This window comes from Aedes albopictus, chromosome 1 (assembly GCF_035046485.1).
Source record: "Aedes albopictus strain Foshan chromosome 1, AalbF5, whole genome shotgun sequence".
Lineage (NCBI taxonomy): Eukaryota > Metazoa > Arthropoda > Insecta > Diptera > Culicidae > Aedes > Aedes albopictus.
Window position 1 is genome coordinate 312337657 of NC_085136.1, and position 26664 is coordinate 312364320.

At 40.3% G+C, this 26664-nt stretch overlaps 1 protein-coding gene and 1 long non-coding RNA gene across 2 annotated transcripts in view; both read left to right on the plus strand.

Moving 5' to 3' along the window:
• The window catches only part of LOC134285746 (uncharacterized), a 160529-nt gene extending 148682 nt beyond the window's left edge, over positions 1-11847 (plus strand). Inside the window, exon 3 of the long non-coding RNA XR_009996589.1 lies at positions 8498-11847. This is a non-coding gene — a long non-coding RNA (uncharacterized LOC134285746). The remainder of the gene's footprint in view (positions 1-8497) is intronic.
• Positions 4070-5173, plus strand: LOC134287700 (uncharacterized; the record flags this gene model as incomplete). Its single annotated transcript, XM_062850241.1, has 1 exon — positions 4070-5173. A coding segment is annotated over one exon (1104 nt), but the record flags the coding sequence as incomplete, so codon positions are not given.
• Positions 11848-26664: the final 14817 nt, after the last annotated feature.

The window sequence follows — 26664 nt, forward strand, 5'->3', positions numbered from 1 at the left end:
TATGAATTAATAATATTCAACTGACAGGATTCAGTTGAAAATTTTCAACAATCTGCGAGTTTTTATCATCAGCTTACAATAAACGACAATTTTCGATTGACATTTTTTCATTATCAATTTTCAATTGACAATTGACAGTAACCAATTGATAATCATCCATCGATGATTATCAATTGACAATTTTCAATTGACAATTTTCAATTGACAATTTTCAATTGACAATTTTCAATTGACAATTTTCAATTGACAATTTTCAATTGACAATTTTCAATTGACAATTTTCAATTGACAATTTTCAATTGACAATTTTCAATTGACAATTTTCAATTGACAATTTTCAATTGACAATTTTCAATTGACAATTTTCAATTGACAATTTTCAATTAGTTGACAATTTTCAATTGACAGTGTTCAATTGACAATTTTCAATTCACAATTTTTAATTGACTATTTTCAATTGACATTTTTCAATTGACAATTCGCAATTGACAATTTTCGACTTAAAATTTGCAATTGACAATTTTCAACTAAAAATTTTGAATTAACAATTTTCAATTGAAAATTTTCAATTGAAAATTTTCAATAGACAATTTTCAATTAACGATTTTTAATCGACGATTTTCAATTGACATTTTTTATTTGATAATTATCAATAATTTTCAATTGACCGTTTTCTATTGCCAATTTTCAGTTGACAATTTTCTACTGACAATTTTCTATTGACAATTTTCAAAAGAAATTCTATTCGACAGTTTTCGTCGATTTCAAGTTGATAGTGTCAACAAGCATATATGGGACATAATTCGCAACAATCTCTGCATTGTAGAATGCTTCATTTCGAGCAAACGAATAAACGGGTTTGCAACAAACTAAAGCTCATTTTCCTCCCGATGCAGTTTTCCAATTTCACCCTCGAAACCATCGTCGACCGAACGACGAATGGTTGCATTTGGGGAAATTTGGTACCTTCAGGCAGCCGCGAGTGCTCATTGCGTTGTCTGTACTGTGCTACTGTCTCGTAAATTGTGCTCATCCATTGAAGCAAAGTTGTACTTTCGCTGCGTGTGTCTGTGCGCGCGTACACAAATTTGCAATTTCGTTGAAAATCACTCCATCTCGCACTGACTGATTTCGATTACGATGCCGGAGACGGGACCGCGCCACTGTCCGACTGAAACCAGCTACTTGAGTGCAGACGACTGGTGATGACAACGTGGCAACCGATGACAACAAAAGTGTACCATAGCCCGAGAATAATATGATTTCGATTTGGAATTATTAAAAGCAAAAGCGTAAAACGGTGAGTGGTTAAATTGTGAATAACTGAAACCGGAACGATAATATAATAAAAAGAGAAAAGGAAAAAGAAGTGAAAAAGGAGTAAATATTGAAGAAAAAAAAAGAAACGATAAGAGAAAAGGAAACAAGAGCATACAAAAAAAAACGAAAACAGACGATAAGAGGAAAAGCGAAAAATACATGAAAAGACGAGAAGAGACAGAAAAGGACGAGAAAGGCAAGAGCAAACGAGAAGGCGAAAGAGATGAGATGAAACGAGAGTAGACGAGAAAAAACTAGAAGAGACTAGAAGAGGCTAGAAGAGACTAGAAGAGACTAGAAGAGACTAGAAGAGACTAGAAGAGACTAGAAGAGACCTAGAAGAGACTAGAAGAGACTAGAAGAGACTAGAAGGGACTAGAAGAGACTAGAAGATACCAGAAGAGACTAAAAGAGACTAGAAGAGACTAGAAGAGACTAGAAGAGACTAGAAGAGACCTAGAAGAGACTAGAAGAGACTAGAAGAGACTAGAAGAGACTAGAAGGGACTAGAAGAGACTAGAAGATACCAGAAGAGACCAGAAGAGACTAGAAGAGACTAGAAGAGACTAGAAGAGACTAGAAGAGACTAGAAGAGATTAGAAGAGATTAGAATAGACTAGAAGAGACTAGATGAAACTAGAAGGGACCAGAAGAGACTAGAAGATACTAAAAGAGACTAGAAGAGACGAGAAGAAATTAGAAGAGACTAAAGGAGACTAGAAAATACTAGAAGAGACTAGAAGAGACTATAAGAGACTAGAAGTGAGAAGAACAGACTAGAAGAGACTAGAAGAAAGAAGAGACTAGAAGTGAAAAGAAAAGACTAGAAGAGACTAGAAGAGACTAGAAGAGACTAGAAGAGACTAGAAGAGACTAGAAGAGACTAGAAGAGATTAGAAGAGACTTGAAGAGACTAGAAGATACTAGAAGAGACTAGAAGAGACTAGAAGAGACTAGAAGAGACTAGAAGAGACTAGAAGAGACTAGAAGAGACTAGAAGAGACTAGAAGAGACTAGAAGAGACTAGAAGAGACTAGAAGAGACTAGAAGAGACTAGAAGAGACTAGAAGAGACTTGAACAGACTTGAAGAGACTAGAGGAGACTAGAACAGACTAAAAGATACTAAAAGGTACTAAAAGAGAGTAGAAGATATAAGAAGATACTAGAAGATACTTAAAGATACTAAAAGAGACTAGAAGTGACTAAAAGGGAATAGAAAAAACTAGATGATACCACTAGAAGAGACTAGAAGAGACTAGAAGAGACTTGAACAGACTTGAAGAGACTAGAGGAGACTAGAACAGACTAAAAGATACTAAAAGGTACTAAAAGAGAGTAGAAGATATAAGAAGATACTAGAAGATACTTAAACATACTAAAAGAGACTAGAAGTGACTAAAAGGGAATAGAAAAAACTAGATGATACCACTAGAAGAGATTAGAGGGGTCTCCAGTTAGTTTAGTGGTTAAGGCTATGAATCGCCAATCCGGAGACGGCGGGTTCGATTCCCGTTCCAGTCGGAAAAATTTTCTCGACTCCCTGGGCATAGTGTATCATTGTCCTTGCCTCACAATATACAAATTCATGCAATGGCAGGCAAAGAAAGCCCTTCAATTAATAACTGTGGATGTGCTCAAAAGAACACTAAGTTGAAGTGAGGCAGGCCAAGTCCCAGTGGGGACGTAGAGCCATAGAGAATAAGAAGAAGAAGAGATTAGAATAGACCAGAAGAGACTAGAAGAGACTAGAAGAGACTAGAAGAGACTAGAAGAGACTAGAAGAGACTAGAAGAGACTAGAAGAGACTAGAAGAGACTAGAAGAGACTAGAAGAGACTAGAAGAGACTAGAAGAGACTAGAAGAGACTAGAAGAGACTAGAAGAGACTAGAAGAGACTAGAAGAGACTAGAAGAGACTAGAAGAGACTAGAAGAGACTAGAAGAGACTAGAAGAGACTAGAAGAGACTAGAAGAGACTAGAAGAGACTAGAAGAGACTAGAAGAGACTAGAAGAGACTAGAAGAGACTAGAAGAGACTAGAAGAGACTAGAAGAGACTAGAAGAGACTAGAAGAGACTAGAAGAGACTAGAAGAGACTAGAAGAGACTAGAAGAGACTAGAAGAGACTAGAAGAGACTAGAAGAGACTAGAAGAGACTAGAAGAGACTAGAAGAGACTAGAAGAGACTAGAAGAGACTAGAAGAGACTAGAAGAGACTAGAAGAGACTAGAAGAGACTAGAAGAGACTAGAAGAGACTAGAAGAGACTAGAAGAGACTAGAAGAGACTAGAAGAGACTAGAAGAGACTAGAAGAGACTAGAAGAGACTAGACGAGACTAGACGAGACTAGAAGAGCCAGAGCCAGAGCAGAGCCAGAGCAGAGCCAGAGCAGAGCCAGAGCAGAGCCAGAGCAGAGCCAGAGCAGAGCCAGAGCAGAGCCAGAGCAGAGCCAGAGCAGAGCCAGAGCAGAGCCAGAGCCAGAGCCAGAGCCAGAGCCAGAGCCAGAGCCAGAGCCAGAGCCAGAGCCAGAGCCAGAGCCAGAGCCAGAGCCAGAGCAGAGCCAGAGTCAGAGCCAGAGCCAGAGCCAGAGCCAGAGCCAGAGCCAGAGCCAGAGCCAGAGCCAGAGCCAGAGCCAGAGCCAGAGCCAGAGCCAGAGCCAGAGCCAGAGCCAGAGCCAGAGCCAGAGCCAGAGCCAGAGCCAGAGCCAGAGCCAGAGCCAGAGCCAGAGCCAGAGCCAGAGCCAGAGCCAGAGCCAGAGCCAGAGCCAGAGCCAGAGCCAGAGCCAGAGCCAGAGCCAGAGCCAGAGCCAGAGCCAGAGCCAGAGCCAGAGCCAGAGCCAGAGCCAGAGCCAGAGCCAGAGCCAGAGCCAGAGCCAGAGCCAGAGCCAGAGCCAGAGCCAGAGCCAGAGCCAGAGCCAGAGCCAGAGCCAGAGCCAGAGCCAGAGCCAGAGCCAGAGCCAGAGCCAGAGCCAGAGCCAGAGCCAGAGCCAGAGCCAGAGCCAGAGCCAGAGCCAGAGCCAGAGCCAGAGCCAGAGCCAGAGCCAGAGCCAGAGCCAGAGCCAGAGCCAGAGCCAGAGCCAGAGCCAGAGCCAGAGCCAGAGCCAGAGCCAGAGCCAGAGCCAGAGCCAGAGCCAGAGCCAGAGCCAGAGCCAGAGCCAGAGCCAGAGCCAGAGCCAGAGCCAGAGCCAGAGCCAGAGCCAGAGCCAGAGCCAGAGCCAGAGCCAGAGCCAGAGCCAGAGCCAGAGCCAGAGCCAGAGCCAGAGCCAGAGCCAGAGCCAGAGCCAGAGCCAGAGCCAGAGCCAGAGCCAGAGCCAGAGCCAGAGCCAGAGCCAGAGCCAGAGCCAGAGCCAGAGCCAGAGCCAGAGCCAGAGCCAGAGCCAGAGCCAGAGCCAGAGCCAGAGCCAGAGCCAGAGCCAGAGCCAGAGCCAGAGCCAGAGCCAGAGCCAGAGCCAGAGCCAGAGCCAGAGCCAGAGCCAGAGCCAGAGCCAGAGCCAGAGCCAGAGCCAGAGCCAGAGCCAGAGCCAGAGCCAGAGCCAGAGCCAGAGCCAGAGCCAGAGCCAGAGCCAGAGCCAGAGCCAGAGCCAGAGCCAGAGCCAGAGCCAGAGCCAGAGCCAGAGCCAGAGCCAGAGCCAGAGCCAGAGCCAGAGCCAGAGCCAGAGCCAGAGCCAGAGCCAGAGCCAGAGCCAGAGCCAGAGCCAGAGCCAGAGCCAGAGCCAGAGCCAGAGCCAGAGCCAGAGCCAGAGCCAGAGCCAGAGCCAGAGCCAGAGCCAGAGCCAGAGCCAGAGCCAGAGCCAGAGCCAGAGCCAGAGCCAGAGCCAGAGCCAGAGCCAGAGCCAGAGCCAGAGCCAGAGCCAGAGCCAGAGCCAGAGCCAGAGCCAGAGCCAGAGCCAGAGCCAGAGCCAGAGCCAGAGCCAGAGCCAGAGCCAGAGCCAGAGCCAGAGCCAGAGCCAGAGCCAGAGCCAGAGCCAGAGCCAGAGCCAGAGCACAGAGCCAGAGCACAGAGCCAGAGCACAGAGCCAGAGCACAGAGCCAGAGCACAGAGCCAGAGCACAGAGCCAGAGCACAGAGCCAGAGCACAGAGCCAGAGCACAGAGCCAGAGCACAGAGCCAGAGCACAGAGCCAGAGCACAGAGCCAGAGCACAGAGCCAGAGCACAGAGCCAGAGCACAGAGCCAGAGCACAGAGCCAGAGCACAGAGCCAGAGCACAGAGCCAGAGCACAGAGCCAGAGCACAGAGCCAGAGCACAGAGCCAGAGCACAGAGCCAGAGCACAGAGCCAGAGCACAGAGCCAGAGCACAGAGCCAGAGCACAGAGCCAGAGCACAGAGCCAGAGCACAGAGCCAGAGCACAGAGCCAGAGCACAGAGCCAGAGCACAGAGCCAGAGCACAGAGCCAGAGCACAGAGCCAGAGCACAGAGCCAGAGCACAGAGCCAGAGCACAGAGCCAGAGCACAGAGCCAGAGCACAGAGCCAGAGCACAGAGCCAGAGCACAGAGCCAGAGCACAGAGCCAGAGCACAGAGCCAGAGCACAGAGCCAGAGCACAGAGCCAGAGCACAGAGCCAGAGCACAGAGCCAGAGCACAGAGCCAGAGCACAGAGCCAGAGCACAGAGCCAGAGCACAGAGCCAGAGCACAGAGCCAGAGCACAGAGCCAGAGCACAGAGCCAGAGCACAGAGCCAGAGCACAGAGCCAGAGCACAGAGCCAGAGCACAGAGCCAGAGCACAGAGCCAGAGCACAGAGCCAGAGCACAGAGCCAGAGCACAGAGCCAGAGCACAGAGCCAGAGCACAGAGCCAGAGCACAGAGCCAGAGCACAGAGCCAGAGCACAGAGCCAGAGCACAGAGCCAGAGCACAGAGCCAGAGCACAGAGCCAGAGCACAGAGCCAGAGCACAGAGCCAGAGCACAGAGCCAGAGCACAGAGCCAGAGCACAGAGCCAGAGCACAGAGCCAGAGCACAGAGCCAGAGCACAGAGCCAGAGCACAGAGCCAGAGCACAGAGCCAGAGCACAGAGCCAGAGCACAGAGCCAGAGCACAGAGCCAGAGCACAGAGCCAGAGCACAGAGCCAGAGCACAGAGCCAGAGCACAGAGCCAGAGCACAGAGCCAGAGCACAGAGCCAGAGCACAGAGCCAGAGCACAGAACCAGAGCACAGAGCCAGAGCACAGAGCCAGAGCCAAGGCAGAGCCAGAGCCAGAGCCAGAGCTTGGTTCACTCTTTCAGATTATTTATGTGACAGTACTCAAACATCGTTCAGCTCGGGACACCATGTCGGAACTGGATGCACCGAATCCGTCTCGCGAGTCGCGCAGAGTAGTTAGTCTAAAATAGAGCAAATTGTTGATGAGCAGAAATGGCAACATTGTTCCGAATCGTTAAGCTTTTTGGCAGTTTTCCTCCGTCCCGCTGGCTGGCGTGGCGACACACGGTGGTAACAGCAGGCACTTGACGTTACCTATACTACCCTAAGTTTTCGAACCGGCCTGGAGGCAGCTGTTTGTCAATTTTAGGCTCACCCTTTTCAAAAAAAATAGGAGGGGGGTGATCAATTAACCGTGACGAGAGTTTCGTGGGTGTTTTTGACAAATGTGACCAACCCGTTAAATAGTTTGGGACCTACTTTGGAGTGACTTCCCCACAAGGACGGATTGGGACGCATGCGGTTAATGAACCGTTTTTACTAATCGGAAACTCCTCCTCCACTGTCTTTGAATTCGAACGGTCGTCTGGTTGATTGCTTGGAAAGGAATTTGGTTACAAACTTTGGACAAGCGCCCATGTTTGGTAGCTTTGACAGCACACGCAGCTGAATGACAGTTGAATCGTGGACGGTTGAGGCCATACGGGTGAAATTATGGGGAGGGATGGGTTAAACGGTGTGTTCAGGAATATATTGGATCATAATCGTGGAACACATGTCAAGCTATGTCTGAATTTTTAGTCTCCTGCATTTGTTTCTTCTTTTATTGATATCTTATGATTTTTCATTATATTTTTTTTCTTTATTTTTTACGTACCTTAAGTGTTTTATCGTCTTTTTTTTAAATATATTGATCAGTTTGCTTCTATTTCTTGTTTTCTATCTATTTACATCTTTCATACAAACTCTACATATTTTTTAAATTTTTTTCAGTTTTTTTTTTCGGTTTGATGTAAAGATCAAATAAAACTTTGTAATATTTTTGTTCTCCGACGTTTCTCTTAAGCTCGACAATTATGTGAAATAGTTGTTTCTCCCCTGAATCATCAATCCCGACGGGGTCAAGCTAGATTAGGAGCTGTTTTGGGGTAAGTGGCTTAGAGGGAGAAGAAGGGAAAAGTTTCTAATTAGACATCCGGCCCGGTCCTTTTCCGTCTGCTGTGATGCTTTCCGCAACAAACTTGCCAAGTGGTGGGTTGTCCGGAAAGCTCCGGATCATCATTAATTAATCGGAGAGGCAGTGCCAGTAAGTTTTGTGAGTTGAGAGTCGGACACGGGAAGAAGCTGTGGGGTGGACTTATGCATTAGGCCGTTTCCAGAGTGGAACTGTTTAGTGGAATTGCAGTCAAAGGGTAGAAAATTAAAAGTTTTCTGATATTTGTTTATCTTATATATGTTCGACTAATGAATGTGCTTTGTCCACGAAAAGCCTTGAATGGAAGATATGAAGCTTAAACTTTAAGACATATCATGAAATCATCTAATGGGTTACATTTGGAAATATAAAACTGAACTGAAAGGCTTCGAACCCTCTTCATGAATTGACTTACAAAAAAATATGTGTATGTTTTATGTATGTTTGGAGCGGATCTGGTGTGATGGTTAAAGCACGTGACTATCACGCCGAGGACCTGGGATCGAATCCCACTCCCACTCGCAAAATGCGAGTTCTTCCATTGGAAGGAAAGTAAAACGTGGGTCCTGAAATGAACTAGCCTAGGGCTAAAAATCTCGTTAATACAGATAAAAATAATTAAAAAAAATATGTTTGTTTAAATGTGTGTATAATATTATGATTATTTCTTGACCGAAGATATTTCAACGCAAGGCCGGTTAATATCATTAATCGTTAAACAAAAGTACTGCCTGATCAAAAAATGAATATATTAATTGTTTTGTTTTTTTTTCTTCTTTTTTCTTTTGGTTTACGAATATATTACTTATCAAATTCCATTTCTCTTTATCTGCTCCACAGGTTGGTACGCTGGCTAAACATCAGACTGTAGCGAAACGACTGAAACTCTCAATTGGTACGTAAACTCATCGATCCGCAATTTCTGGCGACCCAGATCTCATCCACTCTATTTCAATCAACAAGGGTGAAGTGCTTCCATCGCCTCTCATTTTTCGATTTAATCCCTCCATCAACCACTCGGCTAATCCCTTGAAGTTCGTCGATGGCAGGGCTACAGATGTGTATTCACCTCTCTCCACCTTCCCTAGTTCCCCAGTTCACTTGTGCCAATTAAGCGCACCTTTTCCACCTGAGATGTTGCTCGAGTATGGCGGCGGTGAGAGTTTTATCACGTTTCGTCACCACAGGTTGCCGTGCCGCCGCTGTCTTCAGGGGAGTGGAGATCCTTTTGCGACGTCTTTGCCCCTGCCTACTCTAGAAGGGATGGGAAAAAAGGAACCACGTCACAATAGAGTGAAGTGGGGGAAAATATGAAGTTGGAGAAGGTTTCGAAATGAAGTTATAAATTACACGGTTTCGCACATTTTTGCATTGCTCTAATTTTCACTTTTTTTTTATTGATATCGACTAGAAACTTATAATTCTGAAGTTTTTGGAGAGAGATATCGAACAATTTTGAGGTTTTCCGATCATTCCCCTCTCAGAATCGAACGAAACTTTGTGGACATAAACAATAGGTCTTTCTAAGCAACTTTGCATGTTTTGTTTTTCAAAATTTTTCAAGAGTAACATTTGAAGAGGGCCTGATTTTTTTTCATAGATTTTTTTCAAATCGATGTAGCTCAAAAATGACAAGACCTACAAAAAAGTGTTGTATGGCGGACTATCGTGAAATTCCAGGAAGTTTTTTAGAAAAATATCTTAAAAATACAAAATTAATTCCTACACTTAAAAATAAAGGTTTTAAAAAATTAAATCGATATTACAAAAAACCCTATGTTTTTAAATCGATGATTTTTTTTTCTGAAAAAAGGTATTTCAATTACCTACATTTTCTCCAAACAATGTTGCTGTGACATATATAAGGGAAAAAAGTTTTTCTAACAAAAACTTTTTTCATGTCCACATTGAGTGAATATTTTTCATCGTGTTTCGTGCCAACATGGCCATATATAGGTTCATTAGCCTCTCCTCAACCAATGAAACTTTATGGATGTTTAAAAAATTGTTGAAGAAGCAATTTTGCATAATCTAACATTTATCTAGACTACCATTTGAAAAGGGCGTATTAGGGTGGCCCACACTTATATGAAAAACATAAAATTCGAAAAATGACAAGTCTTCCAAAATTAACATTAACAGTCGAATCCTAAGGAAGTCCAGTTCTAAATAATGTTAAAGTTGTTTTAATTTCCAACACACTCATCCATTTGTTTTAACCATTCATTAATAAATATTACTTGAGCCAACATAATCAAGGTTTTTTCTAATATCATTTTTAATAGAAATTCCTTTAAAATTTCCAGAAAATAATGGCAGAAATCTCGAACGATTTTTTATTATATTGATACAGAAAATGTATGAGAAAAAAAAACAAGATTAATCCACCTAGTGGTAATAATGCCTTTCTCGTCCAATATGTACTTATGATCTTTCCATCGACGTTAGCCAAAATATTCCTGAGTCCTGTGAACACTTCATATAGTAAAGCAACAATTTTAACAAAGCCATCATCAATTAGGGAAACTTATTGATGGTACATATTCCGATGTTATGATCAACAGCAAAACAGAGCTAAACAATATCAGACCTCTCAGTTGACTGCTTGACCACCTTATCCCTAGTCGTTCATTGGGGTCATTATGACCCCATTCCAGGCACTTCGGCAGCGGGGTGAGCGGCAGCTAATGCATGAAGAAGGTTGACTTCATTCACAATCACAGATCACTTTGTGATCTTCGACAATTTTTTTTTCCAGCACACTTCAGGCTATATTATGTTATCATTGGTCCTTACTAGAAAAAATGCGGGAAATGGTAATTTTTCATTCAATTTTCAATCGCAATGAGAAGAGCGAGGGCTCAACCAGCCGTACCCAAATTGTGAGCAGTATCGAAAATTACTTAGCAAAGCCAGGTCAAGATCAAGAAAAGGAGATTGAAGATTGAAAAAACTTTAATCGGTGTTGATGTGATCAAATAATAATTTAACCATAAAACGTTGATCCATCCTACTATATATTTACACCGCAGGAATCTGAAATGGTGTGATTTGATGAGATCGCTTTGGTTACGATTTTGTTCTCTTGCATATATGAAGACTTTGACCATGTCTTCACTTATAATAGTTTCACCCAACGTTTAAAGGCTATCAAAAAACCACGATTTGATTTGTCGCTTTTGTTCACTTTTAAAATTCCGCTATTTGATGTGTAGCTTGCATGGGTTTTGTTCAATTTTGCGTTTGACTACTTCCGGCGGGACACCTGGAACCGATTCCGGTTGTCTCAAATATGGTCTGAGACTATGTTCTTGTCAACTGATCATCGGGTTACCTAAAAAGCCGAATGCTAATGTGATCTGAGGTTATTTTCTTGCTAACTGTTCGGCAAATTTTTGAATAAGCCGCGATTTTATGTGTCGCATGCATGATTTTGGTCCACTTCTATTTAATCACTTCTATTTAATCACTAAATACTATTAGAACTAAGATGTGGCCTGAGACTATTTTCTTATTGACCGTTCATCAGATTATCAAAAACTTCTATATTTTACCACTTCCGGCGGGTTACTCGTCTCGTCACCAGTTCTAGAACACTACCGGTTCCCCAAAATATGGTGTGAGATTATTTGCTGGGTAACCGTTTATCATGTTACTGTATAAGTCATTGATATGTCGCATGTATCGGTTCTCTTTTACATTTGACCATTTCTGGCGGGACACCCGGAATCGATTCCGTTACACACTGATATGGCTTGCGTTTATTTTCTTGCAACTGTTCATCATGTTACCTAAAAAGCCGTGATTTTAGGTATCGTTAACATGGGTTTGTTTCAATTTTATATTAAGCCGCTTTTCGAGGGAAATCCGGAACTAGTTTCGGAACTACTGGCAGTCTTTTATGTGATCTTAGCCTACTTCCTTGATAAGCGGTCATCAAGTTGTCGCTTTGATATGTCGCATGCATGGATTTGGTTCACTTCTATATTTGGCCTCTTTCGGCGGGACACCTGGAACCGGTTCTGGAACACTACCGGTTCAGATATGATCTGAGACTATTTTCTTGCCAGGTTTCATTAGGTTATCAAAAAAGCCGCGCTTTGATATGTCGCATGCATGGATATGGTTCGCTTTTATATTTGGCCACTTCCGACGGGACATCCAGAACCGGTTTAAATATAGTCTGAAACTGTTTTCTTGCTAACTGTTCATCAGATTATCGAAAATGCCGCAGTTTGATGTGCCGCATGCATGGGTTTGGATCACTTTTGTATTTGACCACTTCTAGCGGGACATCCGGAACCGGTTCCGGAACGCTACCGGTCCAGATACGGTCTGAGACTGTTTTCTTGTTAACTGTTCATCAGGATATCGAAATTACCGCGATTAGATGTGTCGCATGCATAGTTTTGGATTATTTTTATATTTGGCCACTTCCAGCGGGACATCCGGAACCGATTCTGGAATGCTACCGGTTCTGATATGGACTGAGACTATTTTCTTGTTAGCTTTCATTAGGTTATCAAAAAAGCCGCGCTTTTATATGTCGCATGCATGGATTTGATTAACTTTTATATATGGCCACTTCCGGCGGGACATCCGGAACCGGTGCCGGAACACTACCGGTTCTGATATGGTCTGAGATTGTTTTCTTGCTAACTGTTTATCAGGCTATCGAAAATGCCGCAGTTTGATGTGTCGCATGTATGAGTTTGTTACATTTTTATGTATGACCCCTTTCAAGAGTACTGATCCGGAACACCTAAATGGCCATAACTCCGGAACAGCTGGACCGATCCGAATCATCTTCAATATGAAACACTAGGACCAGATTCCGCTTCGAATGAATTGTCGGTCATTAAAATCGGTTGAGGTTTACTACCAAAATGTGATGTGAGTTTTTTTCTACACGTACACACATACACACACACAGACATCACCTCAATTCGTCGAGCTGAGTTGATTGGTATATGCGACTCGACCCTCCGGGCCTTCTATCAAAAAGTCATTTTTGGAGTGAACATATAGCCTTTCCAGTACACTTAGTGTACGAGAAAGGCAAAAAATGTGAAAAATAATCTCTAGATCTATTTTAACTTCTCCGCTAATTTCTTCTGAAATGCATTCTTAATTCGGAAAGAAAATCTCTAGAACTCAACCATACTTACAAAAAATGAGTCTAAACGCTTTAAATAATCCGCCGAAAGTTCTTGCTAGAGTTTTTCAAAAATGTTTCATCAGTTCTGGTTAGGTCGTATGTATGGTAAAAAGAATCAATTCCAATAATTCCTAAAATTCTTCTGAATTCCGGTAGAATTTTCTTGAATTTTTTTCAAGAGAATCATGAATTGTTTTTAATATTATCTTCGAAAATTTACAACAAAACTGAACAGGAATATTCCTACAATGCTTTGAAACGCTTCACGGAGAATTGTTCAAAATATCTTGAAAAATGCTCCACAGAAATAGACATAATTATTCAGCAGGATCGATTTGACTCTCCATTCGTCAGAATTTTTTCGATGATTTTTTTTTCAAAATTTTCAGTTAAATTTATTGTGATGTTGCACAAGACTGGCTAATCGAAATTAAAAAAAATGTAACGAGTTTGAGTGGAAGTAATTCTATATTAAGCTGGAATCATTCCAGTTAGAACCACAACATATTGCAAACATCTTGCCAGTAGACAGTTACTTAAAGCACTAATAATAAAAATAAAATCTTATGATGTTTATCGCACTATTTATTTTTCTTCTTTTTTTTTTCATGCAATTGTTTGCAATGATTTAGTAGTAGTTGGTAATTCTAAAGCAGCGATTACCAAATTGCGGCTGTTTAGTAGAATTTGTGCGGCCTGCGAAATGATTTTGAAATCACGTAAAGTATGTCCCGCTGATGGGTTTTATAATAACAACAAGAATTTTGAATTTATTTCTACCAGAAGTTATTTCCAATCATTCCAATCTTGTATTTAGGTCTATAATTAATCTTAACCTTTTGAGACCAGAGGGGTCATATGCGACCACGGCGATGAATCCGATCATTATAAATATAATTAGTTAATTCCATAATTAATTCCAAAGGAAAACAGTCTGGCTTCAAAAGACTAAAAGAAGATGCTACCACAGTTTTTCAAAATTGCTTTCACAATTTGGTGGAATTAAGTATATGGCAAGATACTATTGAAGTGAATCCAAAATAGGCTGTCCCAATAAAAGTCGATCTCCAAAAAGTCACGGTGCTCAACCCTAAAATGAAAAATATGGATATATGAAGCATTTTGCCTTTCTCGTACAGTAAGTGTACTGGAAAGACTAAATGTTCACTCAATATACGATTTTTCGAAAAAAGGCTCGGAGGGTTAAGTCTCATACTAATCAACTCAGTTCGACGAATTGAGATGATGTCTGTATGTGTGTATGTCTGTGCGCAAAATAAGTTCGCTCACTTTTAAGGCACTTCCCGTTGGCCGATTTTTCGGATTATAGCTCGAATCGAACCGGAGTTTTACCGCATGGTTTGCTATTGAAAATGGTCCAGATCGGTCAAGGCGTTCCGGAGTTATGGCCATTTCAGTGATCCGGACCAGCACCGGTAGAACTGGCCATACATATATAAAACTGAACCAAGTCCCATCATGCGACACATCAAACTGTAGGCGATTTTTGTAACTTTTACCATGGTTGACGAATTTAGTGCGTATATCGACACTGGAGACCAGAAATTCCACGATGTCGGCCCAAAATTTAAGATGGCAGCCTAATATTCAAGATAACGGCTCCAAACTCAAGATGGTGGCTGTTCAATAGTTTTAGGCTCGAGAATTATGCAATATTGGATATGATTGGTATGGGAAAGATGTCTGAAGTTTAAAAATTTCGTCCTAGACATTCAAGATGGCGGCTCAACATTCAAGATGCCGGAGGAAAATTTAAGATGGCGACTGTTTAATGGAGTTTTAGGTCATGAAACCTTGCTATATGGTTATGTTTGGTGTGGCGAAGATGTCTGGAGGGGATTTGTACAGGATTTTTTTTTTTTTCAAAATATCTCATTAAGATGTTTTGTTAGGTATTTCACCAAGAGTTGTTAGCTCAGAAGGAACCCAACTTTGGCTTCCTTAAATATTCCTGTTTTTTTAGAATTTCTTTTAGGAGTTCTTTTATAATTTACTTCAGATTTTTTTTTTAAATTCCTCCTAAATTTTTCTCCAACGATACTTTCGGAAATATCTTTATAGACTTTTTCAATATTCTTAAAATTACTTCAGAAATTCCAGCAGGGTTTCTTCAAAAGTTGTTTCATGGATTCTTTCAGAAGTTGTTCCAGCAGTTCCTTCAGAGATTGCTCTAGAAATTTATCCATGGCAATGACTGGCAATCCACGGCACATCTCGTCAGTAATCTGCCGAAGCATTACAATGTCCTTTTTATGGAATTTGTAATAAATTTTGGAATTCAATCAGCTGAATACACGCTAAGATAGTATCCTAAGCAACATTTTCATGGCCAATTAGGCTTGTGGAGCTGTCATAAAACCTTCTAGCTTTTATATTGTTTTTAAGATGGTCCTAAAGAGCTCTTCTGGTCCATTTGGCTAAGAAATGTTACTTGGGATAAGGTATCTACCAAACATTTCAGGAATAGGCATATTACAATTCTCTGTGAGGAAGTCATTAGAAATCTTGAAGGAAGTTTGTTGGAAAGCTTTAAGGACAAACGTCTTGAAATCCCGCTTCAACAGTGCATCAGAATTTCAGACGCACAAATCTCAAGAAGCAAGCTTCAAACAACAGTGCATTTTATAATTCTGTTCATGCTCACTTGCAATTAGCTTAAAATAAAAAGATCATATGCGCTAGTTTTGTTTACGAAGAGATTTGTGCGCACGAAATCGTGAGTAGGTGCTAAAGTCGGCCATTGTGGCGACCATTTTGGGATTCTAACAAGTCTGTCCTTAAGGAAAAGTCTGGTGAATGGGCAGTTTGCATGCATTCTCCAAAAATGTTGTCATTGCTGAGGGATCTGTAAAAAATATTGCCAGAGAATCACTCCATATACTCTGCTTATCGTGGTCATCGTTAAAGCGAGAGATATTTATAAATAATGAAGGCTCTATCCCATTTGGCATAATGCCATTTGGCATAACGCCGTTTGCATAATGTCATTTGGCATAAAGGCCATTTAGCATAGTGGTCATTTGGCGTAATGCCGTTTGGCATAATACAAAGAACAGCCTTCTAGAAAACACAGCCTCGTAAGAATGTGCATAATCCTCGTTATGCCAAATGGCCATTATGAAAGACAGAAAGGGAATGAAGACAGAAAGGGAAGCATGAGATTAAGGTAAATATTCAAAACTAAGTATGACATGAGATGCGCTTTGGCGCTGTCATGGGTGCTCCTCAAATCAATTTTTTGATATGAAGTGCTCCGTGAGTCAAAAAGTTGAAAACCTCTGCATAATAAAATAATACAAATTGCAAGTTTTAAACTGATTAGATATTAAAAATATTACCATTCAAAAATATAAATCGAAGTACAAAAAATCAAGGGTCTATATAATCGAGGGTCACCTAAATCGAGGTATACTTGTAATAATAATTTAATAGAGATAAAGTTTAGATATCCTGCCACAATTCACCGAGAAATGCTTGAATCAGTTCATGCTAATATTTCAACTAAATTTCGTCCCACTTTACCCTACCTCCAAGGTTGTTGCTCGTCACCAGCTTATCTCCTGTCGTGTTGTTGTAGGTTTTTCGCATTCGTTGAGTTAGGTAGCATACGTACGTATACGAAGAGTGATGCTCGTCGCAATACCCAGGACTACATATAAGAGAACCTGATGGTGGTAGGGTGCTTGTTAAAAAGTTGAGTGAGGTCGTCTGGCGTGTGAGAGTGTACTGCGTGCCTGCCTGCCTCAGCAATGTTTACGTTGGTACATACGAGAACCGTGATGAGCGTGTTTAATGAGGTCAAGTACCCCTGTAACCGGGTAACGATCAAGCCTGCCTAGCAGGGTGCTTACAGACAAAAGCTCAAAGCCTCGTCGCAGCTTCGTTCCTCTCTGTGTTGGTGGAAGATTGGCTTTGCTCGTCAGGACTTTCTTGGAGTTTGGCTCGGATAATGACGGGGTCGAAGATGAAGTCAAAATAAGCGGTTGTTCGTCGTAGGTATCAATTCACTAATAAAACATGTTAGGTAAAGAGTACTTTGGCATAGATTCAGAAACTGAACATTTGAGGGCAGGTGTTAAAAAATTTATGTCTTGCCAGCTTGATTATTATACCATCATCTTGGATATTTCAGTCGTAATTTTTAAGCTCCAGACATCTTCCTCATACCAAATATACCGATATTGCTTGGTTTTAGGGCCTAAAACACCATTAAACATCCGCCATCTTGAAGTTGGAGCAGCCATCTTGGATTTTCTGGTCGCCGTTTCTGGACTTTGGACATCTTCCCAATACCAAATATACCCATATTGAATGGTTTTGGAGCATCTTAACCATCTCAAATAGCCGCCATTCTTAATTTGGAGCCGCCATCTTGAATATTAGGCTGCCATCTTGAATTTTAGGTCGACGTCGTGGAAATTCTGGTCTCCAGTGATGTTTTCCACACAAAATTCCCATGTATCTTATGGGGCTTGGTTCAGTTTTATATACGGCTAGTTCTACCGGTGATGGTCCGGGTCACTGAAATGGCCATAACTCCGAAACGCCTTGACCGATCCGGACCATTTTCTATAGCAAACAATGCGGTAAAATTCCGGTTCGATTCGAGCTATAATCCGAAAAATCGGCCAATGGAAAAGGCCTTAAAAGTAAGTGAACTTATTTTGCGCACAGACATACATACACACACATACATACACACATACAGACATCATCCCAATTAGTTGATTGGTATATGTGACTTGAACCTCCCGGCCTTCTATCAAAAATTTGTTTTTTGAGTGAACATATAGCCTTTCAGTACAGTTTGGTGTACGAGAAAACAAAAAAAAAATAAAAAGTAAATAAAAGTCAACAAAAAAGGAAATCACAAATGATACATAAAATCGAAACATATTTTTTGCAATGATAAAAAAAACTGCAAGATACACAATGTAAATATAACGATACGAAAACTCCAAAACATTCTCTCCATCAGAAACGAGGAAAAGGTAATTCGGCTATAACATTTCAAAAAACCATAACATAATTCCTCCGAACCATATAAGATACTGATTCTCAATTGAAACGACCTCGCCATCAACCTGAGATATCGGTTTCTGACAGTATCTTCAAACCACCAAAAAAAAGTATCTCTAGATGTAACCACATCTGCCCCAAGGCCCTTTTCAATTCCAATCAAAACCGCTTTCATTTCCCGCGACACGTGTATTTTCATCTCTTGTTCGCGTCTTCTTGCCCTCAAGGGTATATTGTTTAGAGAATTGTCTTTCGAAACGACGACAGATAGATCGAACCGAGAACGTAAATAAACCGTACGACGCCACATTTTATGTTCCGTGTAGCTCTCGCCACTTGCCCCCCAATCAGCCCCTCCCGCGGATCCCGATCACATAATACAATCGAAACAAGACAGAATGAACACCACCCAACACCCCATTCATTCGCCATTCAGACTCACTCCTCCTCACAGACGGAGGACATCCATCCCATTGTGCTATTTAATTCTATAAAAAGAGCGACACGTCAACCATCCAACCAACTTCTGCCATGTTCTTTGCGTCTCACCCACACCTGGGAATCTCATCTTATGCCTCCCCAATCCCCCTTTTCGTGGACGAGGCACATAATTCGACACCTCTGACATCGACGACGGCAACGGCAACGCTGGTGGGGCGTCGCTATTGCGTCTTGGAAGATGTTTCGATCGGTGCGGTGGTCGGTCGGTTGACCCTTCCCATCCAGACGGGGAAGCGGGTTGTGGACCATTGCCAACAGAAATCTGGCCAAAATATGCCCGACGACGACGGCGGCGTCGTCGATCGTTCGATACACGGTGCGGTGGTGGTTGTCGGTCGTCAGTCAGGGAGAAGCTGCTTGTTCGTTGATGCGAGTCGAGTAGTGAGAGCAGTGGTAAGGGAGGATATCCAAAAGAACGCTGCTGTACCTATGTACGACTGTGGCGCCTCAAATGAGACGTTTCATGATGAATCACACTAATGAGCTTTCGCTGAGTGGTTTTTGGCTCTTTGGTTGGGTTGGTTTCGGTCGTTTTGCGGAGCGAGTGTGGTACAGGTGGACTGCGATTACGGCATGGCGGCGCGGATACGGGTGAATTCTTTAGGTTTTAGTGTAGAAGCTAGATACATAGCATGGGACAATTAGAAATTCCAGCGTATTTCAGAATATCTTTCAGAGATTTTATTCAGAAATCCCCAAGTAACAGAACTGGCTGGATAACAGTTTCTTAAGTTAAAGTTAGCTTAAAAGTGCTCAATATAGGACCCCTGCCGAGATGGTTCCACATCCCTATACCGTTCAATACAAAGTCGTTTTCACATACAAACCTATACAAACTAGTCAACTTTTAATTATCATATCTTATTTATTTAAATATTAACCGATTGCTTTAATTTTTCTGTGACAAAACATTTCTAATTTCAAAAACTATTGTAAATGTTCGGTAATAACTATTGTTGAAAAAGTTACAGATTTGTTGAATTTTAACAATAAAAATACATCAAGACCCAAACTTTAATAACAAAAAAATGGTTAATAGAAATGTCTTATAGTTCGTCACACAAGAATGAAAACAATCGGTTGAGAAATAAGTAAGCTATGGTAATCTAAACTTGACTAATTTGTATGGGAAAATGGCTTTGGTGCATTTTTAACGTTCGATACTGTAATAAAACCTAATACCTTTCATTTTGGTTTTATGATGGTTCTAAGAACCTTTTCTAGTTTATTTGACTATAAAATGGTACTTGGGAACTTGCTGTGATCAAGCAGAAATTGTTTTAGAAGTTTTACAAGCATTTTTTTTTTACAAGTTCAAAATATAAAGAATATTTTGCTTCCTTAAACCTTTGGATAAAATTTCTTCCAGCTGTATTACTTTAAATTGTTCCTACCATTTGTTCAGTTAGGGTCTCTCCATAAACTTCGTAGACTCGAAGGAAGGGAGGGGGGTTGTCTGGCCAAAGTATACGGTCCATACATTTTTTTTTAAATTTTGTATGGACGAAAGTTTACGATGGGGGAAGGGGGATTCTGAGATGACCAAACATAAGTCTACGTAGTTTATGGACAGGGCCTTATTGGAGTTACGGTTACGGTTCGACTAATTTCGGCACAGCAGTTTTGGGGAATTAAAACGATAGTTTTAGATTTTTCCCAATGTTTCGACTCGTATTAGAGTCTTCTTCAAGGGATACTGTAATTATGGGAATCATTATTGTGTAGATTACATGTTCCGATAGTTCACTTACATTCTGATTAATCGTTTTTCGTTTGGGTTGACATACATGTGTCGGTGTCTAAACTATTGAACATATTATTGAACATATTATTCTAAAAGTGGTTTGGATTAGACCTGCATGTATGATATTAAATGAAATGTAGCGAGTTTTCTAAATTTCACCTAATGAAGTAACTAAATTCTTTGCACTACACATCTGGTGGAGGTAACGGTTGGTTTGAAGATGGTGAATCATTAGTTGCTTGATGGGTTTGAAAAGTTTCGCAAAAGGTTTGTAAGATGGCTGCGTATGTTGAGTTTAACCCACTAATGTTTGTGCGATGATTTACTGTGTGTGACGTGTTTGTGATATGGCACATTTCCAGAAATGCGAGTGTATTCGTGTGGTTGCTTCTGTCTAACACTGTGACCTGGCCTAGATTGAGCATGTGGTCGTGATCGATGCAATGTTCGATTATCGCTGTTCGTTCTCTCAATGTTATATCTGTATCTGTTTTACTATACCCTAATTTTAGCCTGTTTGGTTTGTTAATATGTGTTTTGTGTCCGTATAATCTTGTTTGTAATCTGTTGTTGGTCATACAAATGTAGCGTTGTTTACAATTGCTGATTGGTATTTTGTATACTACTCTACTCCTATCTAGCATACTAATCGGGTCTTTTACAGGTGTATGGGAACGTTGAATGGTTTTGGTTGTCTGCATGTGATGGTGATTTTGTTGTAGTCTCTGTTTAGGATGCGGATGATGCATTCAGATAGTCCGATGACGTATAGGATGGATCGGCATATCAGATGTTCTTCGTGGTTTGTTGTTGTTGACTCGATGTTATATGCTTTTGGAGGTCGTTGAATTATTGAGGCAATTTTTCGTTGAGTGTCCATTCCAGGTGCTGAAGGATCTGTGCTGGTTATTATAGGAGGTCGTGTCGATGAGATGGCGTTGGAGCATGTTGATGACTGTAGCTGTGACTGATTTGTCGGACGATCGATCGATGGTTTGGATGGCTGGATTGTTGGTTGGGACGATTATTGGATGGTTGGCGGCATAGCTGTTCGGGCTGGTATTTCTGCGATAGAAGCTGTTTGTTCCTGTTTTCCGTGACGATTGTTTTGATTGATGTACAGATGGATGATTCTGTTTATCAATGTTTTCTGATACCCGTTCATGATGAGCTGATTCTGGATGATTTTCTTCTTCGCAGCTATGTTTAGGTTGGTAAATAGTGTACAGACAGACTCTGTGTATAAAGTTTCTTGCGACGTTTACTTTAAATTTGGGTAGGTGGATGTAATTCCAGTTCAGCATCCTTCCGGAAGCTATTGGTTTCATGAACCATTCGGTATGCAGAGTTTGGTCTTCGTTTCTGATTACCGTTGTATATAGGTATGGCAACTTTCCATTAACTTCGGTTTCTAGCGTAAACTGTAGCCTCACTTCGTGTCGGTTGAACGCGTCGAGTACTTGTCCCTTGGCATCGGCCGCAATGGCCATGAAGATATCATCCACATACTTTTTGAGTATTGGAATCGGGAAGGGAAGTGAGGACATAGCTTTATCGATTACTGTGTAGAGATCGATGTCGGCTAGGATTGGTGACAGAGGACTGCACATTGCTGTACCGAAAATTTGTCGATAGTGTTGTCCTTCGAACCTAAAAAAGCTGGCGTCCACACACAAATCGACGATTTCGATAAACAGGTCCAAGTTGATCTCCGTGTTGATTTCTGACCACCTATCGATGACACTCTTTCTTACCAGTTCCCGGGGAACGTTTGTAAAGAGCGATACGACATCTAACGATATGAAGATGTATCCTTCAGGTAGCTTTGTGTTTTGCATGTCCTGGCAAAAGGCGAAAGAACTGATGGTGTTGTATTTGCTCACCAGCGATTCTTGCAGGACTTGGGCTACGAACTTCGACAACTGGTATGTGGGAGCAGTCATATTAGGGATGACTGGTCTGAGAGGCAGACCGGGCTTGTGGGTCTTTGGTTGACCATAGATTCTTGGGCAAACCGAATCATGTCTGGTTAGTTGACGTACAGTGTATTCATTTATGAGCTTTAGGTCTTTAAGCCTTCTCACTATGTTGTTGTTCTTCGACTGGAAACTTGATGCTGGGTCCCTGTTTACTTTCGTGTAGGATCGTCTTCTATCAAGGTCCTCATTTTTTGGTTGTAGTCCTCTTTGTACATTATTACTGTCCTATTGCCCTTATCTACAGATATGATGCATATTTCTGTGTGGCTTTTCAGAAACCGCATTGTGTTTCTCGTAGCTGATACACAGAATCACAAAACCGGGTCATTGCGTTGACGACTCTGCATCTATTTTGATCCTGCACTTGTTTTTGTTGATCCATCCTGAGATTTTTTTCTACATCTGCCATGACGTGATACAGTGGAACTTGTTGTATATCGGTATGAGGAAGAGCAAATATCGGTCCTAGGCAAGGTCCTAGGCTTAGGAGATGCATCGTTTTGTTGGGAACCTGTTTAGTGGTAGCATTCGTTATGGCGGTTTCGTTGAAGCAGATTGGGTTTCGTGGATGCCCTGGATCGTCGGAGAATTCTTCAGAAATTCCTACAGAGAGTATTTAAGGAAGTTTTCAAGGAATTACTGCTGCTGTTGCTGTTTCTAAGATTCATCTAGAAATTTTTGCAAGCATTATTATATAAAAAAATTTCTCATGGACTCTCTGAGATTTTTATACAGCGATTGTTTGAAAAATACCTTCGAGACGTCTATTTGGATATTTTTCCCAGGGATTCTTTCGGAAATTTTTCCTGGGATTTCTTCAAAAAATCCTTTAAATCAGGCCTGCCCAACCTTTTGAGACCACGGGCCGCAACTGAAACTCCAAGGCAGATGGCGGGCCAGACATTGAAATTAAAAAAAATATTAATAATTCCACACAATACCAGTTCAAATTTGTGCGTAGTTTCAACATATCATTGGAAATCCTAGTTCTTCAGAATACTCAAGTACAATGCATAGAACGGTATTAATGCTGGAAACTAATATCTCTGCTAATGTAGCGACATTTTTTTTTGGGATCATTAAGATACTGCTATAAAAAAAATATTTTGAAGTCATATTAAATTCTTTTGCTTACCCAAAATCAATCCTGAAATATCGTTTCCTTGGAAAATGCTACTGAAATGTTGAATTTCTGGCATAACGTTGATAAATAACTTCAAAATTTCGATAAGCTCTGTATTTCTAAGACTGCTTAACTCAACTTGAATGTGAAGTTTTTCTCGAAATGTATATAACGATATTTTTGTAACTTTTATTTCGAAACGATTTAAAATAATTGAAGTATTTACTGCCATAATGGTTTATTAGTCGTACGGCGGGCCGCAGGAAACGTCCTCGCGGGCCGGATCCGGCCCGCGGGCCGTACGTTGAACAGCCCTGCTTTAAATTAACCTTTTTCAATGGATTCTTTTAGAAAAACTTCTATGAATTGCTTCAATAATTCCTCTAGAGATTCCTCCACAAACTTGTCTCTCTCCATTGATTTTCAGTCTTCCGATGGTTTTCCCAGTAATTCGTCCATGGATTTTTATGAGATCCATCAGGAATTCCTTGGAAAACCTTCCACAGTTTCCTTCAAAAATTCCTTCAAAAAAAAAAAAAAACTTCCAGGAATTCTTTAAGATCATCTTCTATTGGGTCCTTTTGATGATCCTCCAGAGCTTCTTCTAGGAATTCCTCCAGGGATATCCTATGAAAATATTTCAAAGATTGCTTAAAAATTCTCCCAGGATTTTTTTCACAAAATTATCTGGGGATTCTTTCAGAAATTTCTGCAATAATATCTTCATGAACTTCTCAAAATAATCATTCCAAAATTTCTTAAAAATTCTCGCCAAGGATTTTTTTCAAAATATCTTTCAGGGAATTCTACAAACACTCCTCTTAGGGTTCCTTCTGTAATTTCTATAGTTTTTTTTTTGAAAAATTTTCCCGGGGTCCTTTGGAAACTTCTCCAGTTATAATTCAAAATATCTGTTTATGATTCTTGTAGAACTTTTTTCAGGATTTTTTTAGAAATTCCTCTAAGAATTCATTCAGAATCTCTTTCATAGATTGTTTCATCAAACTGACCTTTCCATATTATTTTTTTTCAAATTTTTTTTTCTAAATTCTTTCAGGGATGCTTTCAGGAATCCTTTAACAAATTTTTCATAAGAATCCTCAGGAAATTTCTCCAAGATATCGTTTAGAAATAACTGCTTCATGAATTCCTTAACAAAATCTGCTGTGAACCCTTTCAGAAAATCCCCCACAAGTTTCTGTTTTTTTTTTTTTCAGAAATTCATCCATGATTTTCATTGAATATTCTCAAGAGTTTCTTTAAAACTTCTCCAGAAATTTCTCGACGGAATCCATGGACTTCCTCAAAAATTCAATCGTGGATTCTTTCATATAGTGCTCCAACGTTTACTTCAGAAAACCAAAAATTCAGAATTTCTTAATATAGAAAACTCTTCCAGGGGTTCTTATGGAGAGTATCTTTCTGAGATTCATTGAGAATTTATCCAAGAAGACCTCCAAATATTCACATAGAAATTTCGAGAATGACTTTAGAAAACCTACAATATTTTTTTAATATATCATAAATTTCTATAGCAATTTTTTAATGGATTTTTTGAGAGAAAATTCTTCAAAAATTCTTTTTTTAATATTTTTATTTATGTGTTTTTTTTAACTCAAAGCAAATTCGACATTCCTAGGAATTCCTTCATAAAATCATCCAAGAATTAATTGCGAAAATTTTACAGCGATTCCTTCAGAAATTCTTGCAAGCATTCTTCATAAAATTATTACAGGGTTTCGTTCAAAGATCCCTTCAAGAATTGCTGCATAAACTTCTCCAACTAATTATTTAGAAATACTTTTACTGATTTCTTCAGAAATTCTGAATTTCTTTATCCATTCCTTCTCAATTCCTCCAGCTGTTTCTCCAGAAATTCTTCCAGGGATACCTCTAAGAATCCGTACGAAAAAATTTCATGAATCCATTCATGGACTCCTTTGGACTCTTGAGTTTTCTAGAGATTCATTCAGAAATTTCTCGAAGGATCCTTTTAAAAATTTCCATGTATTTTTTCAAAAATTTTCTTCATGAATGCATTTACAAATTGTTCGAACAGTTGCTTCAAGAAAACAGAAACTCAGATTTTATCAAAATTTTCGTCTAAGTTTCCTCCAAACACTTTCCCAGGGATTTTTTAAGGAAATCCTCTAGTAGTTTATTAAGAAAACTCTCCCAGGATAGCTTCAAATGTACCTCCAAAAATTCTTTTAATTTTTTTTCCGATGATCTCTTCAGAAAACTTGGAATGATTTTTTCCTAAATTATTTCACGGTTTCGTTTAGCAATTCTACCCGGAAATATTTGAGAAAAATTGCCATGAATTCCTTCTGAAATTGTTCCAGTTTTTTATGGCAATATTTCACCTTCATAGCTTCATTCAAGGAATATTTAAGATGTTTCTCCTGCGAATCATACAGACATTCTTGCAGGAATTCTTTACGATGTTCTTACCGCGTTTTATGCAGACATTTATTTAAAAAAAATGCTTCATAAATTTCTTCAACGATTTTTTTAGAAAGCCTCCCATGAGTTCTTTAAAAATTTCTAACAGGATACTGCTACAAAAAAAAACATCTAAGCTTTCCATCAGATTTTTTTTAAAGATTCCTTCAGAAATTTCAGGGAATACTTGATAAAACATTCCATGAATATCTTCTAAAACTGTTTCATCGATTTCTCAGCAATTCCTCCAGCGGTTTCTTCAGAAATTCTACCAGGGAAACCTCATGTCTCAAGGATTTCATCCAGTGATTCCTCCAGATATTCCAGGATATTCAGTGGTTCGCAAAATCCTCTTTCTCAAAAATGTCACCATGGATTCTATCAGAAATTGCTCCAACGATTACCTTAGAAAACCAGAAATTCAGAATTTCTCTAAAAGATTGCTTCAAAAATACCTTCAAAGATTTATCTGAAAATATCTTTGAAAAACCTTCAATAAATTCTTTTGAAAATTATTTCATGAATACCTTTAATAGTTTCTCCAGGAATTTTAGAAAAAGTTTTGCACGTATTCTTTCAGAAATTAGTCAAGGAATTCCATCATAAAATCTTTCAAGAATTCGTTGAGAAACTTCTCCAGTAATTCTTCCAGAAACTCTTGCTGGGTTTACTTCAGACATTCCTTAAAGCATTGCTTCATAAATTTCTGGAATGATTTATTTAGAAAGATTTCTATCAATTTCATTCTAATGATTTCCTAAGAATTTAGTTAGAGATTCCATCAGAAATCCCAGGGAATCCTTGATAAAACAATCCATGATATTTTTTTCTAAAATGCTTCACCAATTCTTTAGAAATTCCAGTGGTTTCCTCTGAAATTCTTCCAAGAAAACATCCAAGAATTTGTATAGGTATTCTTTCATGAGATTATCTAGAGATTCCTTCAGGAATTTCTCCAGGGACCTTATTGGAAATTCACGGTGGAATGAATGATTCAAGAATATCCTCCAGGTATTC